The sequence below is a fragment of the Bufo bufo genome, chromosome 3 (assembly GCF_905171765.1).
Source record: "Bufo bufo chromosome 3, aBufBuf1.1, whole genome shotgun sequence".
NCBI lineage: Eukaryota > Metazoa > Chordata > Amphibia > Anura > Bufonidae > Bufo > Bufo bufo.
The window spans coordinates 1,976,570-1,989,333 of NC_053391.1; the positions used below are offsets into that span (position 1 = coordinate 1,976,570).

At 47.9% G+C, this 12,764-nt stretch overlaps 2 protein-coding genes across 3 annotated transcripts in view; one reads left to right on the top strand and one right to left on the bottom strand.

Annotated features, from left to right (window-relative positions):
• LOC120994301 (vang-like protein 1) overlaps positions 1–8,957 on the top strand; it is a 71,388-nt gene extending 62,431 nt beyond the window's left edge. For both annotated transcript variants that reach the window (XM_040422763.1, XM_040422762.1), the window contains exon 8: positions 8,501–8,957. In XM_040422763.1, the coding sequence (XP_040278697.1) occupies positions 8,501–8,776 (276 nt within the window). In that variant the 3' untranslated portion in view covers positions 8,777–8,957. The remainder of the gene's footprint in view (positions 1–8,500) is intronic.
• Positions 8,958–9,733: 776 nt separating this feature from the next.
• The window catches only part of CASQ2 (calsequestrin 2), a 58,151-nt gene continuing 55,120 nt past the window's right edge, over positions 9,734–12,764 (bottom strand). The window contains exons 9-11 of the mRNA XM_040422765.1: positions 12,159–12,259; positions 10,388–10,462; positions 9,734–10,235 (exon numbers count right to left, since the gene is read on the bottom strand). Coding sequence (XP_040278699.1) covers positions 9,996–10,235; positions 10,388–10,462; positions 12,159–12,259 — 416 coding nt within the window. The 3' untranslated portion in view covers positions 9,734–9,995. The remainder of the gene's footprint in view (positions 10,236–10,387; positions 10,463–12,158; positions 12,260–12,764) is intronic.

Sequence of the window (12,764 nt, forward strand, 5' to 3'; positions counted from 1 at the left end):
GTCAGCCATACCTGTCCTCCATCTGCTGTGTGGTCTCCCCCATATACAGTCATCCATACCTGTCCTCCATGTGCTGTGTGGTCTTGCCCACATACAGTCAGCCATACCTGTCCTCCATGTGCTGTGTGGTCTCCCCCACATACAGTCATCCATACCTGTCCTCCATGTGCTGTGTGGTCTCCCCCACATACAGTCAGCCATACCTGTCCTCCATGTGCTGTGTGGTCTCCCCCACATACAGTCAGCCATACCTGTCCTCCATGTGCTGTGTGGTCTCCCCCATATACAGTCAGCCATACCTGTCCTCCATGTGTTGTGTGGTCTCCCCCATATACAGTCATCCATACCTGTCCTCCATGTGCTGTGTGGTCTCCCCCACATACAGTCAGCCATACCTGTCCTCCATGTGCTGTGTGGTCTCCCCCACATACAGTCAGCCATACCTGTCCTCCATGTGCTGTGTGGTCTCCCCCACATACAGTCAGCCATACCTGTCCTCCATCTGCTGTGTGGTCTCCCCCACATACTGTCAGCCATACCTGTCCTCCATGTGTTCTGTGTGGTCTCCCCCACATACAGTCAGCCATACCTGTCCTCCATGTGCTGTGTGGTCTCCCCCATATACAGTCAGCTATACCTGTCCTCCATGTGCTGTGTGGTCTCCCCCTCATACAGTCAGCCATACCTGTCCTCCATATGTTCTGTGGTCTCCCCCCATATACAGTCAGCCATACCTGTCCTCCATGTGTTGTGTGGTCTCCCCCACATACAGTCATCCATACCTGTCCTCCATGTGTTCTGTGGTCTCCCCCATATACAGTCAGCCATACCTGTCCTCCATGTGCTGTGTGGTCTCCCCCATATACAGTCAGCCATACCTGACCTCCATGTGTTCTGTGGTCTCCCCCCATATACAGTCAGCCATACCTGTCCTCCAGGTGCTGTGTGGTCTCCCCCACTTACAGTCAGCCATACCTGTCCTCCATGTGCTGTGTGGTCTCCCCCACATACAGTCATCCATACCTGCCCTCCATGTGCTGTGTGGTCCCCCCTACATACAGTCATCCATACCTGCCCTCCATGTGCTGTGTGGTCCCCCCCCACATACAGTCAGCCATACCTGTGCTCCATGTGCTGTGTGGTCTCCACCACATACAGTCAGCCATACCTGCCCTCCATGTGCTGTGTGGTCCCCCCCACATACAGTCAGCCATACCTGTCCTCCATGTGCTGTGTGGTCTCGCCCACATACAGTCAGCCATACCTGTCCTCCATGTGCTGTGTGGTCTCCCCCACATACAGTCTGCCATACCTGTCCTCCATGTGCTGTGTGGTCTCCCCCACATACAGTCAGCCATACCTGCCCTCCATGTGCTGTGTGGTCTCCCCTACATACAGTCAGCCATACCTGTCCTCCATGTGCTGTGTGGTCTCCCTCACATACAGTCAGCCATACCTGTCCTCCATGTGCTGTGTGGTCTCCCCCACATACAGTCATCCATACCTGTCCTCCATGTGCTGTGTGGTCCCCCCCCACATACAGTCAGCCATACCTGTGCTCCATGTGCTGTGTGGTCTCCACCACATACAGTCAGCCATACCTGCCCTCCATGTGCTGTGTGGTCCCCCCCACATACAGTCAGCCATACCTGTCCTCCATGTGCTGTGTGGTCTCGCCCACATACAGTCAGCCATACCTGTCCTCCATGTGCTGTGTGGTCTCGCCCACATACAGTCAGCCATACCTGTCCTCCATGTGCTGTGTGGTCTCGCCCACATACAGTCAGCCATACCTGTCCTCCATCCGCTGTGTGGTCTCCCCCACATACAGTCAGCCATACCTGTCCTCCATCCGCTGTGTGGTCTCCCCCACATACAGTTAGCCATACCTGCCCTCCATGTGCTGTGTGGTCTCCCCCACATACAGTCAGCCATACCTGCCCTCCATGTGCTGTGTGGTCTCCCCTACATACAGTCATCCCTACATGTGGCCTAAAATGTCCCTTTATGTGTGTCACGGTGCTCCTACCTGGAGCCCAGGCTGGACCCCAGGCTTTGGCTCCGAAGCAATAAATACGTGAAATAATTGAGGGATTTGAAAGAAAGATTGAGTCCAGAACTTGTATATAGTTGAACAGCAGCTTTACTTTGGTAAACGTTTCTCCAAACAGTTTCAGGCTTTGACTTGGTTCCAGCAGGCTTTAGCATTAAACTGGCAGACAAACTCCACTCTGCTACATTTGTTTCTCTCAACCCTGCTGTACTGACAGGCTGGCTGTATGACTCAGCTTCCTCTGCAGGGTGCACTTTCTTTCTAGTCTGACTCTTATGTTATACCAGGGAACTTTTCCTCCTGGCTCCTGAGGCTTTAAGCTTTGGCCTCCATGGCCAGCAGAGCTTAAGGTGCTCTGGCTGGCGTGGGCATGTCCAGCAGAGACTTTCCCCTGCACTTGCCTCCCTTAGCAGGGGGTAAGCTAGACTGACTAGAACTGTTCCCCACCCTTCCTGCAGGAAGTGGGACTCGCCCACTTCTCCACAGAGGAGGGTTAGAATGGAATGGAAGGTTCCATTCTATCTAAGTGTAGCCCTGCTATGTTTGCTGTCACCTGCTGGTGAACCAGGCACATTACACGTTAACAGTTGCATAACATTATAAATGCACATTGTGGAGAGCTTGGAATAAATACACAAGATGACATTATATTAGCCTACAAGGTGCACTAGTGGTGACACCACTCTGGGGTGTTACAGGTGATTGCTGGGGTAATGTAGAAGGCTTTTCTTATCCGTGTCCGTAAGGTCAGTGTTCCGACATCGTCCCTCGTACATGACCCAAGTATCCCGGAAGCTTCCTCTCTCCGTCTGATGTGTGATATGAATGTTACCTCATCCCCCACCGAATTTAGCTGGATGCAGAATTCCTTCAGGGTCCGAATGGCGCCGCTCCATACCCAGAATATACCATCAATGAGTCAGCGCCATGGAATGCAATGCTCCGAAAACAGACGATCGGTATATACAAATTCTTTCTCATACCACGCCATAGAACAATTTGCATATGGCGGCACAACATTCGAACCCATTGCAGCCCCGCACCGCGGCTGGTAAAAGGTGTCCCTAAAGAGGAAATCATTTTCACAAAGTTCCATCGTTACCAGTTCTATGAAGATTTCCTCTGCAGAGTATGTGCTTCTCTCAGACATCCTCTTGTAGCTCTTATACCCTGTTCATGTCTGACGTGTAGAGGACACGCTCATCATCCACCACCAGATCTTTAATTCATGTCCAGCGTCCAACAGGAACCACTCAGTTTGCTGTGTCAGGGAGGAAGGGGGGTTAGAATTTTTTCCAGAAAAATGGCTGGGGTTGAGAGGATGGATCCCAACGGGGCCACTATGGAATGCCCCAGAGGGTCTGCAAAGACTTATATCTACTGACCAGAAACTCCCCTAATTTATCATCAGTAATGCCAAATACTGGATCCCTCTTTAATACGGCAGAAGCCTTCCGTTCAGCGAGGTTCAGTTTCTTTAATGTAGTAGGATTTGTCCATCATCACAAGGGCCCCACACTTATCAGCCGGTGTGAAAATGGCAGTATGATCCTCCAATAATGTTCTCAGTGCACGTCACTCATCAGGTGAAAGTATTCATCACCACGTCACCCCTAATACAGGATAGCAGCGCCCGTTCTGCGTCCTGTTGTACCAATCTGATATACGTTTCCACAGTCTAAGGAGGTGATAACTAGCTTAGTCCAGAATACAAACTGGTCCAGTGATAGGGGAGCACGAGTTACCCCCGCTGAAAGTACATGATTGTGGTTGGGTTTCCCTCAGATCTAAGTCTCAAATTATGGAAAAACCTGTGCAGGTCAAGATCCAAAGGTGTCAAAGCTCGCTGTAGCCTGAAGGACAAGCCCTTCTGCAATACGGTCAACTGGGAAGGATTTCATGTCTTAGAAGAGTTACCTGTCGGTGCATCTGCTCCTGCTACGATGGCGGCCTGCTCGTCTGGTGGGTTTTTGGCCTTGTGATACCTGCATTTCCGAAAAAAAGGTTGGCGTTGGGATGAGGTGGATTCTCCTCCAGAGCTCATGGACAGGGAGTTGCTGTGCCTCTTGGATCCTGCCATCTCTAGACAAAGTAGTCTTCAGTGTCCCTTAAACGTTTCCATCGTTTCTCGATCTCCTTCTCCTCGTTTTGTCAGTCTTTGTCTTCAATTCTGCTTTCAAAGTGTTCAGGAACTGAGTCTTAGTCGCTGCTAATTTTTCTTCTGTTTAGTTAATCGCCCCTTGTTGATGTTGAGTTGTCAGGACCATTAGGTTTTGGACCATGGAGGATTTGTTCAGAATAACAATGTAGGACGCACCTGCACCCGAATTCCTCGCGGTATTCTCTGGATCCGGTGACATTCAGCCAAAGTGCAGTTATAGAGCAGTGTTCAGACTGCAGGTTTTTCTCAATATCTGAAATGAAATCGGAATAAACTTTTCCTGTTTTTAGACAATTAGGATACCATAATTATTATTATTTGCCAAATGCCAGAGAGAGAATGTTTTAAGGCATTTTTATTACTTTCTGCAATGTCAAAAGTTTCCATACACTAAGATTACTATGCCTTTAAACCATTCTGGACCGCCCCTCTGATGACGTCATGTGTTTGGAAGCTTCTGATTGGTGATTACAGACACACCTGTGGATGTATTTAGATGCAGACCTGAAGCACACTGCTTCTTCATGTAGCATCATGGGAAAGTCTAAAGAAATCAGCCAAGATATCAGGAGGAGAATTGTGGACTTGCAAGTCTGGCATAACCTTGGGTGCATCTTCAAGATACCTGAAGGCGCCTCGTTCATCTGTACAAACAATTATACACAAGTACAAACAAGATGGGAATGTCCAGCCATTATACCGCTGAGGAAGGAGACGGGTTCTGTGTCCTGGAGATGAACGTGCTTTGGTCCGACATGTGCATATCAACCCAAGAAGAAAAGCAAAAGACCTTGTGAAGATGATGGTGGAAGCTGGTGAGATTGTGTCACTATCCACAGTGAAACGAGGACTGTATCATCATGGGCTGAAAAGCCACTGTGCCCGGAAGAAGCCATTACTCCAAAAGAAACCCAGATTAATGTCTGCAAATGACCACAGGAACAAAGACCTACATTTTTAGAGACATGTCCTGTGGTCTGACCAAACAAAAATTGAACTTTTTGGCCGTAGTGACCTAAGTTACGTTTGGAGGAAAAAGGAAGAAGCTTGGAAGCCTAAGAACACCATCCCGACTGTGAAACACGGGGGCGGCAGCATCATGTTGTGGGGCTGTTCTGCTGCAGGAGGGACGGGTGCACTTCACCAAATAGATGGTGTCATGAGGGAAGAGGATTATGTGGAAATACTGAAGCAACATCTCAAGACCACAGCCCGGAAGTTAAAGCTTGGGCGGAAATGGGTCTTCCAAATAGACAATGACCTGAAGCGTACTACCAGACTGGTTACACAGTGGCTTAAGGATAACAAAGTCAGTGTTCTGGAGCGGCCATCACAAAGCCCTGATCTCAGTCCTATTGAAAATTTATGGGCAAAGCTGAAAAGGCAGCGACCAACAGACATGGCTCCGTTACACCGGTACTGTCAGGAGGAACGGGCCCAAATACCGACCAACTATTGTGAGAAGCTTGTGGAAGGACATCCAAAACGTTTGACCCAAGTCATACAGTCTATGGGCAATGGAACCAAATATTAATGAAATGTATGGAAACTTTTGACTTTGCAGAAAGTAATAAAAATGCCTTAAAACATTCTCTGTCTCATTATTCTGGCATTTGGCAAATAATAATAATTACGGTAATCCTAACCGACCAAAAACAGGAAACTTTATTCTGATTTCATGTCAGATAATGAGAAAAACATCCAGATGTGTCTTCTTATATAGTGTATGTAAACTTCTGGTTTCAACTGTGTATGTGTACCGTCCTGTATAATGTGACACGCGCCACATCGGCCCATACTGTGCAACATTTCCGCAGAGTTGGCAGGGCTAGTCAGAGGAATCTCGGGAGGAGAGGCCTAACAGATCAGCGTCCAGTGAATCAGACTGCACATGGTCATAGAAGACACTAGGTATACAGCGCCTGTGGAGGAGCTGGTTGGCATGGAGTCAGTTGCTTCCAGCAGGAGAAGCGAGCGCATGCGTCCTGTTATGCTGATCCATGATCAGTGTGAATAAGATGTGGAGTGAAACGCAGGGCGAAGCTAGTGCCAGCGAACTGTATGGACAGGGCAATATTGGGTGATAATTATTTTAATTCAGTTTGTGATGTGCATTACTGGGAAGATATATGTCCCTCAGGGTATACTGATAGTACATCAGTGGATAGGTCATCAGTAGCCTTACAGAGGTATCCTGTCACTATGGGGAGTGGGGGCAAACTCCCCACCGTATAATGAGGAGCAGACGGGAAAGCACTTAGGCCTGGATGCTGGGATCAGGGAGCAGGTCACCTCTTATAGCGTCCCTAATCCTCGCCCTAACTCCTCACCGTATGAGCGGACCTGGATGGAAGGATCGCTCATACCCAGGAAACCTAGGACCCTGAGTCGCCCTGATAGTAACATGGTAACATAGTAGTAACATAGTACATAAGGCCGAAAAAATACATTTGTCCATCCAGATATCGACAGTATCCCCCATAACAGATAATCTCTTAAATAGAGAAAGGGGGTGAGACAACCTGTTGATCACAGACACGGCTGAACTGGAGTCTCACTGGCCTAGCTGCTAGAGAAGGGGCAGGCAAGAGCCAACAGACAACATGCACTTACCTGCCGCGACAACAACAACAACCGGACCCCCATGCAGACAGGATGCATGGCGGCCCCCCAGCAGAGCTGCACACTGACTTGTGGTTCCCCCTCCGGGGAACCCTGAGACCCCCTTTGGGAGGTACACAACACAGGAACATGTCTTGCAAACATGCTGGACTACAGACACCAACAGACCAGACATGTAACAACCACAGTGCTGTGTGTGTGTATATGTCAGCTGTATAGTAGTGCTGTGTTTGTAGGCTGTATCTATCTATATATATATATAAAAAGAAGGACGTATATATGTGTGTATGTTCCGCGATCACTCAAAAACACAACCATGGATATCAACGAAACTTGGTGTACACATCCCTTGCTACCTGGAAATAAATCTTGTGGGGGTCTTAGCTCTCTAGGACGTACCGTTCCTGAGATATTCCCAAAAAATGACCTGCATTAGCCAATACAAGCCTGCAAGTCTTTCTCTTCATATCCCAACTGCCATACACACAGTCACATGTCCCTTATCAGCCAATAGAAGCTTGCAGGCCCTTAGTCTCCACATACACACAGTTTTACTCCAGGTTCCCATAACAACCCAGCCATTTTTATTCACTGCTGTAGGTCAGCTTTAGGCTAGGGCTACACGATGACGATGACACTGCTACATGTGTGGCGCAACAATTTTTATAATGATAGTCTATGGTGTTGCTCTGTGACATGTGGCATCTTGGATGGATTTTTTGCGACTGTCGTGTCGCAACATGTCACATGTCGCAGTGCGACACCATAGCCTATCATTATAAAAATAGTTGAGACTAAATGTTACGCGACACATGTCGTCGTGTAGCCCTAGAATTAAAGGGGCAGGGCGCTGTGGAGGTCACTGTTAAAGGGGCGGGCATGTGGTGTGGTCAGTGTTAAGCGGTGGACACTGTAGAGGTCACTGTTATGGGGGACACTGTCGATATCTTTTAACGACACACACAAACATTAAATGAAATAGATGAAATATACCGGTGCGAAGCCGCGTCCTTCTGCTAATCTCTTATATATATAATGTGGTCCAATAGAGGGGGAGGTGACACCTAATAGTGGGGGGTGAACGATGGCCTGACATCCACTCACCAGTACATGGAGAGCGGCTCCTGCTACATTCACAATCAGCCTCCGCGTGGAAGCGATTTACAGGAATGTGGGCGGTACCTAGTGATTGTGTATTATATGGGATGTATGATATATGAGGTGTAATATGTGATGTATGATATGTTTTATGTATGATACATGATGTATGATATATGATGTGTAATATGGTATGTATGATATGTTTTATGTGTGATATATGATGTGTATTATATGCGATGTATGATACGTGATGTATGATATATGATGTGTAATATGGTATGTATGATATGTTTTATGTGTTATATATGATGTGTATTATATGCGATGTATGATACGTGATGTATGATATATGATGTGTAATATGTGATGTATGATATGTTTTATGTATGATATATGATGTGTATTATATGCGATGTATGATACGTGATGTATGATATATGCGATATCTGCCCCCCCATCACCTGTATTTGACCTCCGGTACAGAAGATGACAGTGCACACGCTGTCCTGGGCGATGTTCTCCTCTCTGGTGGCCTGATAACATCTACTCCTTCTATCTCGCAGGCCTTTCTGGAGCAGTATCTGCGCCCGGGGCCCCCATGTCAGTACTCTGGAGCCCACCCAGCGGTGTGGACCTTAGTGAGCGAGGAGTCAGTCACACGAAGCCTGAAGTCCGACCTGACCTTCTGCCTGCGCAGTGCGGACGCCCAGCTGGTGGTGAGTGTGAGCGCCATCCCCAGGGTGACCCTGACCGAGAACTTCATCCCACCAAACTCCCATCGCTTTTTGGTGCAGCTGTATCCGGAGGCGCTGGACATCTCCAACATATCTCCAGCGTGATGTGTACATACGACCATATATAACATGTATATACTGCACCTGTTACATGTACATATCATCCCATACTATCACCTGTATTATATGTCACCCCCCCATGAGATGTTATGACAAAGACTTGTGACATCATCACTTTGCTCAGTATTAATATCATTAAAGGTCATTTGTATAAATGTCTCATCAGTGGCTGCAGTCTTCAGGGTCAAGCTCCGGAAGATCGTCCGGGGGGGGGGCATGAGAGAAGAAGTGTGGACACTGTCATCCTAGGATCTCCAGATGGTCATGGCTACAGGCAAAGTGGGAGGAGGACACATAGGTAAGAGCTTGGGTCAGAATTAAAAGCAGGTGCCAGAGGGGTTAGCTGATACCAGGAGACGGGGAAGTACCCAGCGCCACAGCAGCAGAGGTCATAGGAACCAGAGGTGGTTAAAGATGACACTGGAAGCCATGAGACATCACAAGATGCACAGCTCCATGGAGGTGAGCACGGCGGTGTCGCCATCTGGTGAGGAGTAGTTGGGACTGGTTTTAGAGAAGGGACAGGTACAGGCCTAGGGTGATGTTCCTCTATATGTCCTAAGGCTCATGCTAGAAGTTGGGAGGGTTGAGCTCAGCAGAGGACGAGTACCAAAATCATATTATCTGTGGCATTACAAAGATCTGAGGAGAAGGATATCAGGGTCTGAGGACACTTAGCAGCCAGCTGACCAGGATTGCAGCCCAGTTATGGTGACTTCCTGGAGTGGTAATGTATGTATGATTCATGTATGTATAGGATCCACGTGCACCAGTATAGGATGCATCAGTCATAACAGGGCGACAACCACTACGTGGATGTGAGCTCTGAGCTAGGGGCCCATTAAACACCATCCTCAGCTCAGACGCCCTCTGGCTGGACTCGGGCATCATTGTGCTGAGTCTTCCTGTCCACCCTTACAAAGACGCGGTGATGACGCGGAGTCTCCTCCACCCGGAATATTTATTGAATATTTTACCATTTTATGGAGATGCATTAGACATCGGCCTCCCGAGAGGGGAAGGAGCTGATGACACCAGACTCCACTTCTGCTCCAGACTGGGGATTGCAGCCCAGTCCTGGTGACTTCCTGGAGTGGTAATGAATGAATGATTCATGTATGTATAGGATCCACGTGCACCAGTATAGGATGCACCAGTCATTACAGGGCCACAACCACTATGTGGCTCCTGGAAAGTCTTCAGTTTAATCATCGTCGTCATCATCGTCGTCGTTATCATCGTTGTCATCATCGTCGTCATCGTTGTCATCATCGTCGTCATCGTTGTCATCATCGTCGTCATCGTTGTCATCATCGTCGTCATCGTTATCATCATCGTCTTCAGTGTTGACCTTTCCAGACAATACATCTTCAATCCACTCTTCCAGCTCGGAGGGTGACGGCAAATCCTCAGCGTCATCCATTTCCATCCAGACGCTGTCCGCCTGTACAAACAGGACAGAAGATCTCAGGTAAAACCTTCTCAACTGAGAGAAGACCCAACAGCCGGAGCCATCATCTGCACACTGTGCTCCAGACACTCCGGAGAGATACTTCAGTAGGGTGTGGGCAGACGTTGCAGGTGACTCATACTCACATCTGTCACATTAACTACACCAATCTGTGGCCTGAACAAGTCGATATGGAAGGTCTTTTCCCAGTATGTCACCAGCTGTGGGGAAAATAGAGCAGGTCATTGATGACATCATATTAATGACATCATACAGGTCACATATGCAACTAAAGCCTCACTAGGCCTTCAGCTGTAAAGAGAAACTAGAAAGTCGCCTTGTCACCTAAAACAGTTCTTTCTTTTTTACATTTAATGTCACCCTGATCTGAATATCAGCTCATAGAAATACGTTTTAAAGGCTATGGACACCTTTTTTTAATACATTGTTCTTATTTTGAGCTAAAATCATTTTTTCAATTAGTCTTTACTAAGAATATTAAGTCTTTTTTTGTGTACAGAGCGGAGATGCTCTAGTACATGCCTGTGGATTTTCAGTTTTTTCCATCATCTGGGTAGCTGATGGGCTCCTTATCTCTACTCTCTGACCTTATAAACACTCATTAACGCTCAATCCTTATCTTACTGATACTGACGTGGTAAATAAGTGTTTATGACTCTCAGTAATTTGGAGTAAAGGGTTATTAGATGAGGACACAAAGTGAAAGGACCAGTCACACAGCTAGAAAAACATTTAACAGTTTGTGACAGAACTGCTCAATATTTTTTATAAAGGCCAATTGAAAATCTAATTTTTAGCCAAAAATTAGTAAAATGCAATTATAAACAAAAATTGCCTCCAAAGGTGTACATAGCCTATAAAGTGACCATAGATATATCAGAATGCTGTAAAGTGCAGAGGGGTCTGGAGGGGGCAGAGGAGTCTGGAGGAGGACAGAAGGGTCTGAGGGAGGACAAATGAGTCTGGAGGGAGGACAGAGGGGTCTAAAGGAGGACAGAGGGGTGCAAAGGAGTGGACAGAGGTGTCCAGAGAAGAGGACAGAGGGGTCTGGAGGGAGGAAAGAGGAGCCTGGAGGAGGACAGAGGGGTGCGGAGGAGTGGACAGAGGGGTTTGGAGGAGAGGACAGAGGGGTCTGAAGGGAGGACAGAGGAGCCTGGATGAGGAATGAGGAGCCTGGAGGAGGACAGAGGGGTCTGGAGCAGGACAGAGGGGTGCAACGGAGTGGACAGAGGTGTCCAGAGAAGAGGACAGAGGGGTCTGGAGGGAGGAAAGAGGAGCCTGGAGGAGGACAGAGGGGTGCGGAGGAGTGGACAGAGGGGTTTGGAGGAGAGTACAGAGGGGTCTGAAGGGAGGACAGAGGAGCCTGGATGAGGAAAGAAGAGCCTGGAGGAGGACAGAGGGGTCTGGAGGAGGACAGAGGGGTGCAAAGGAGTGGACAGAGGTGTCCAGAGAAGAGGACAGAGGGGTCTGGAGGGAGGACAGAGGAGCCTGGAGGAGGACAGAGAAGTGTGGAGGAGTGGACAGAGGGGTTTGGAGGAGAGGACAGAGGGGTCTGGAGAGAGGACAGAGGAGCCTCGATAAGGAAAGAGGAGCCTGGAGGATGACAGAGGGGTCTGGAGGAGGACAAAGGAGTCTGGAGGGAGGACAGAAGAGTCTGGAGGAGAACAGAGGGCTCTCTTGGGGGGGGTCTTAATGGGGAGCAGAGGATCTAGGTCTTAAGCAGCAGGTTCTGTCTATCTCTCCATTGTAATTGAAATGTATGGTAGGCTGGTCTGGTTGTATGTTTTTGGGGATGTTGGGAGTATTTCTGGTTTGGTTGGGTATATTGTACATGTAGATTAAATATCTTTTTTATCTATTTCTATATAATAATAATAATATTTAATAAAATGTCACCAGAGGGAAATCATCAGGATCTATCCAGACGATGCTCAGTTCTGGGTTCTCTGTGTTTTCTCTGGCTACTTCCTTCAGGATCTCGATAAATTCATAACCATCTAAGGAAGAGTCCACCAACAAGAGGACACCAGAAATAATCAGCAGAGGAAAGCATCATCACTCTACTCACCACATGACTCATCATCACTCTCCTCATCACATGACTTATCATCACTCTCCTCATCACATGACTCATCATCACTCACCTCATCACATGACACATCATCACTCTCCTCATCACATGACTCATCATCACTCTCCTCATCACATGACTCATCATCACTCACCTCATCATCACTCTCCTCATCACATGACTCATCATCACTCTCCTCATCACATGACTCATCATCACTCTCCTCATCACATGACTCATCATCACTCCTCATCACATGACTCCTCATCACTCTCCTCATCACATGACTCATCATCACTCTCCTCATCACATGACTCATCATCACTCACCTAATCACATGACACATCATCACTCTCCTCATCACATGACACATCACTCTCCTCACCACATGACTCATCATCACTATCCTCATCACATGACTCATCATCACA